General features: G+C 37.5%; 1 protein-coding gene across 1 annotated transcript; it reads right to left on the minus strand.

Annotated features, from left to right (window-relative positions):
• Positions 1 to 3,906: 3,906 nt before the first annotated feature.
• On the minus strand, positions 3,907 to 4,882 carry LOC112185922 (EPIDERMAL PATTERNING FACTOR-like protein 8). The gene is made up of 2 exons (XM_024324254.2): positions 4,708 to 4,882; positions 3,907 to 4,382 (listed from the first exon to the last, which is right to left on the minus strand). The coding sequence occupies exons 1-2, from the start codon at positions 4,808 to 4,810 to the stop codon at positions 4,135 to 4,137; spliced, it is 351 nt and encodes a 116-aa protein (XP_024180022.1). The 5' UTR covers positions 4,811 to 4,882; the 3' UTR covers positions 3,907 to 4,134.
• Positions 4,883 to 5,362: the final 480 nt, after the last annotated feature.

Consider the following 5,362-nt stretch of genomic DNA (forward strand, 5'->3'; position numbering starts at 1 on the left):
CTCCCTATACTTATAGGGTTTTCCCGTTTCAATCCCTGATCTTCGAATTTCAACTAAAAGCTCCTCAAACTCACAATTGGTCACTGCTGTCAAGCATCCGTTAAAGACTTCATTATCTTGCTGATGTGGCGGTCGTTTTCACGCTAAAAGTCTATTATACTCTCACTTACTTTTTTTTTTCTAATTAATTTTTTTCTCTCTTTTCATTTTTTCTTTTTACCTCTTCTTCTTCTTCTACATAGAACATCTTCTTCTTCTTCCAAAAATAAACCTAGCTCTCTCTCTCTCCATCTCTAGACCTTTGACGACGCCAACGTCCGCCAAAACGGAGACGTTTCCAAGCAATTCGTCAAAGAATTCGACGCCTCCAGCAACATCAGACCGTGAAAGCTTACTGATTTTTCTTCCCTTAGCAACATCAGATTTGAGCTCCAACCGTGCCACACTTCTCTCTCTCCTCTCCGCTATCAGGGTTTGTTCCGGCATTAGACCTCCCCAAGCTCCAGTAGTTCAACCTTGAGAATCTACGTGCAATCTCTAAGTCATCGCGTCAACGCCGCAGCAATCTCTAAATCGTTGCAGATCTCCATTGATCTCGCGAGGCTCGTCCTCTATACCTTAGTGTCGGTTCTTCATTTGGAGTTGGACCCACTCATCTAGGCCAAGCCCAATGTCATTAATGAGGTTGGAGTCGATGTGCATGATCTGGTTTTGTTCCTCTACATTCAGTCCTACAAGAAATTGTTGCCCAGAATGCACAAGGATTCTATTGCCGTTGCTAATGTTTGGCCCTCCACCTCAGCTTTCGATATATATTTGTCGGCTTTATCGCCGTTGCAGGTGATGCTTTGTGCCAGAATTGATTGCATTTTTGCTTTAGGGTGGTGGATTGTGCAATGTTGGCTGGGTACTTTGCACCATCAATCAATTTTTTGTAATTCTTTGGAAAATAGTTTGGATCGGTTTCTATTGACGTTTTGATGTTTTTCTTACCTTTTTGTCTGATTATTTTATGAAGGTCATGGTAATCAGGGTGATTGGCATATGTTTTAGGATGATTCTGGTCATTGGTAGGGCTGTTAATGGGTCGAGTCGGGTTGGGTTCGTGTCGGATCAAAGTATTTGTCGTGTCAAAAAAGACAAACCCAAGATCAACCCATTTAATAATTGTGTCAAAAATTTAAACTCAAACCCAACCTAATTAAACGGGTTACCCGTTTTCAACCCGCTGAACCCATTTAATAAATAGGTCATGTCGTGTTGGAAAAAATAACCCATATAAGGGTTAACATTGCGACCCATTTAACTAAAAAATTGCATAAATTGATTAAATTCACTAGAGAATTTATAGTATTAATAGTGAAGTGGTAACTCTAGATTAAAGTGAGAAAAATACATAGTCAACCTTTATATACATATAATATTATTTTTTTAAATGGGTCGTCTATGCGGGTTATATATAATATATAATCCGACTCATTTAATGAACGGGTTACATGGGTTCACTTTGTGTTGGTGGGTTGACTCGCGACCGACCCGCTTTTTAATCATGTGGGTTCAACGCTTGAGTCGTGTAATTGTGTCATGTCAGAATTGATAGCCCTAGTCATGGGTATGCATATTCTCAATCCAGCGAGAAGATGCTGGAGGATGAGAGCTTTCGGATAATAGAGGGTCTCATAACCAAACTGAGATAAACAAAGGAGAGGAGAGATGTGGAAGAAGAAGAGGTAAAAAAAAAAAAACACATAAAAAAAAGAGAGAAAAAGAAGAAGTAAGTGAGGGTATAATAGACTTTTTAGCGTGGAAATGACTGCCATGTCAGCAAGATAACGAAGTCTTTGACAGATGCTTGACGGCAGGGACTAATTGTGAGGAAATTGAGAGTTCAAGGAGCTTTTAGGTGAAATTCGAAAGTCATGGACTGAAACAACGAAACCCTATACGTATAGGGAGTAAACAATATTTAATCCAATTTTTAATCATGGCAAGTTTTAATCCTGCTTGCCATGTGACTGATGTGATTTTTATATGCCATTATCATCAAATTAAATCCTTTGTCATCGTTATGATTTTCTTCTTCTTCTTCTTCTTCCTTATTTCCTCATTCTTCACAACATTGATTACAACTATTCTAACCAACAAATTCAGAAAGTTCAGCCGGCCCAACAACTAAAATCAATAGAGAAAACTCAAGACCACCATAAACACGAAAACCCGGCCATAACTCGAAATGCACCAAGATTTTGAATGAGAGAATTGCAACAACAAGAAGGCCGGGCTTTACTCATGTGGAATAGATGAATTATCAAGGTACTCTTCCTTGCGATTTCAAAACCAATCCAAATCCCTATCAAATCTAGTTCAACCTTTTCTTTTCTTTTTTTGGGTGAATAAATCTGAGGTCCCATAATGGCGGTGAAAGCGTACGAGAGACCACAATCGATCACCTTTGCTTCCTTCACGAATCGGTCCAGCCCGACAACATTGAATCCTCCGTTGCGGTCAATCAGTTGCGTGGGGTAGATATCCTCCACCATTGTTCTCAATCCCGAATCCTTAAAGGTACTGACTTCTGATCTTCCAGCACCGATTCAGCCCTGGTGGCGCCACTGACGCTGGGAGCTCTGATTCGCAGAATTAGCATTAAAAGGGGGAAATTTCAAAACCGAGAAGAGCGGTGAAGTCGAAATTAAGGGTTTTCCGTTGAGGGTTAAGTAGAGGGAGAGTAGAGTTTGGGAGAAAAGAGAGAGCTAAAGATGGTGGAGAGTTGATTGGGGATAATGTTAGGGTTTGGAGTACTGGGGATTGGGAAGATTTAGAATTTTTGGGGTTTGGATTGCATCGTTGGTTTGATTTGTTTAAGGTTTAGGAAATTGAAATTAGGATTTTGATGTTGAAGAAGCTAGGATCGTCGGAAGAATTTGGGGATTTATATGTTTTTTTTGTCAGATACAGAGATCTAAGAGGTGTATTAGATTGCCATGATTGTTGGGGAGAAGAGGATTAGAGAAAGAAGAAGATGATTTTTCTTTTTGTACTAGGTTTTTTTTATATCTTGAAATTACTATTTTAGCCTCTAAAGTAGGCCATATTGTCAAAGTAACGTCCAATAATTTGGATAGAGTGAGTGAAATTGGACACGGCTGAGGAAATTAAAAAAATAGGGGTGTTACTGATTAAATTGAAACCACAAGAGCTAACATGATGTTGGACCCAAACCTCAAGGGGGTAAACTGAAATTAGTTCATAAAAAAAATACATCTATCTCAATTTGAAGACCCGAAGGGTGAACAGAAGATGAGGAGGGAAGAGAAAGTCTTTAGCATTGTCATTTTTGACGAAAATGCCCTCAAGATGATGTGTTATTTAACTGACTTTGACAGTAAAGTTAACTATTGTATTAAACTAAATGATAGTTAAACTTGAGTGACTAATATATTTGAAAAGTTAGTGACCAAAGTGTCGAACATGTCAAAGTTCATTGACCATTTATGATATTCTCTTTTAAAAACAAAAACCTTTAGTCCATTCCACCCTTACAATGTTGAAATTATAACTTACCAATTTATGCATCTTTTTTATCAACTTACTCCATAACAACCTCAAGAAATTAAAAATTAATAATCATTTTCCTACTTCCAAGTAAACATAATAATAAAGGCTTGTAGCAGACTGTAAATTGTAGTTAACAGTGAATATAAAGGCATGACAAAATAGTGTACTTTGGAGGTGTAGTCTTTTCCATGGTACTATATATATATATGGCTGCTTTAATTTTATGAATCATCGATCATCAGCTACTAAAAGCAATACTTTTCTCTGTGGTTATTACACCATACATGACATCAACAGTACAGTCTAAATGCAAGAGAAAATACTGAAAAAGGTATTTTAGAACTAGCATATAACTACTATTTATATAAATACAAATACATTAATCGGTGAACACTACACATCGAAATCTCATGATATTCAAATAATTTAATTCACCTGAACCATGAGCTAGCTAGAGATCTATACCGGACTTTGAAACCTACGTAGAAGGCTCACGTACCTAATTAACAATAAGTAGCTAGCATTACTAGCTTTTACCAAGCGAAAGGTACTGGAGAATATATAAAAGATAGACCATCATGGTTGAAATAGCTTCTGTCCACATTTGCATTTCCATGACAGTAGATAATAGCTATCATCTTCATCATTATGAGATGACAAACTGGAAAGCTTTGTTTTATGATGAGATGGAATGACCAGAGTAGCAAGGCAAGGCCTGCAATTCAAACACTTGTTCTCACATCCAGGAGGCCTTGAACCCAGAACCATTTTTCTTTGCTGCAGCATATCACTGCTCTCCCTATGACTCGAATGTTTGGAATCCACTGCCAAAGTTAAAAGCACAACACAACGTGAAACTAATGAAAAATAATAGCAAAAGCCCGAACTCACTGCATTCTTTGTACTACTGTGCATAGAGATTATGAGAAAAAGAACAGCAACACACAGTAAGGTGAAGAAATGAAAACTACCAAACAGTAAAAGAAACAATGCATTGAGGGCATTCAATATGACGAATTCAATTTGAGAAAACTAGAAACCAATTGGTATTTTGAACTTTCATTGAGATTTGTTGAAAATACAAAGCTGTATATGAACAGTTCTTTCTTTAAATGGCTTGGTACTTGTATAGTTGTATGTAGACTTTACCTGATTTGGAAATTAGAATTGTGAAGAAGAAAAAGATGAAAGCCGCAGTGAGGGTTGCTACTTTGAGGCCATTTACTGGATAGTTTCTGGTGGATGGAGCCATCAGTGATCAGTCTTTGAAGATAGCAACAGTGAGTAAACAAGAAGGCAGAGGACTACAGGAGACGAAACTATGCAGCTAAGAAGGGATTGGGTGGTTGATAATGGAAATTAGCTAGGTATATATATTATGGTAGGCAAAGGTTGATAAATGCGCTGTTTCAATTCCAGGCTACAGTTCTGTGAGGCCATGTCTTGTATGTACCAAAAAAAGTCTTTTATTTACTTGGACTTTAAAGAACTGTTGCACTGACACTGGGACACGAGGTTTTTAGTGAATGACTGAAGTGACTATTTGACAATCTTGGGATAGGCAAGTACCAACTTACCCTCCATTTTTACCGAGTTACCTATATGGTATAGGTATTTCCTTCTTTTTCTTTTTGTTCTTTTTCTTGCCAATGGAAGATTTCGTGGAAAGTACAAGCTAGGGAAACGCACAAGGCTATGTGCTAATTGTTATTGTTATATCAGGGACCAGAAAAATTATTGAAAAGCTGGTTAGAACAGACAGAAAAATGAAATATACTATTTGCTTACATATATTTAAGAATCA

The sequence above is a fragment of the Rosa chinensis genome, chromosome 2, assembly GCF_002994745.2.
Source record: "Rosa chinensis cultivar Old Blush chromosome 2, RchiOBHm-V2, whole genome shotgun sequence".
NCBI classification, from domain to species: domain Eukaryota; kingdom Viridiplantae; phylum Streptophyta; class Magnoliopsida; order Rosales; family Rosaceae; genus Rosa; species Rosa chinensis.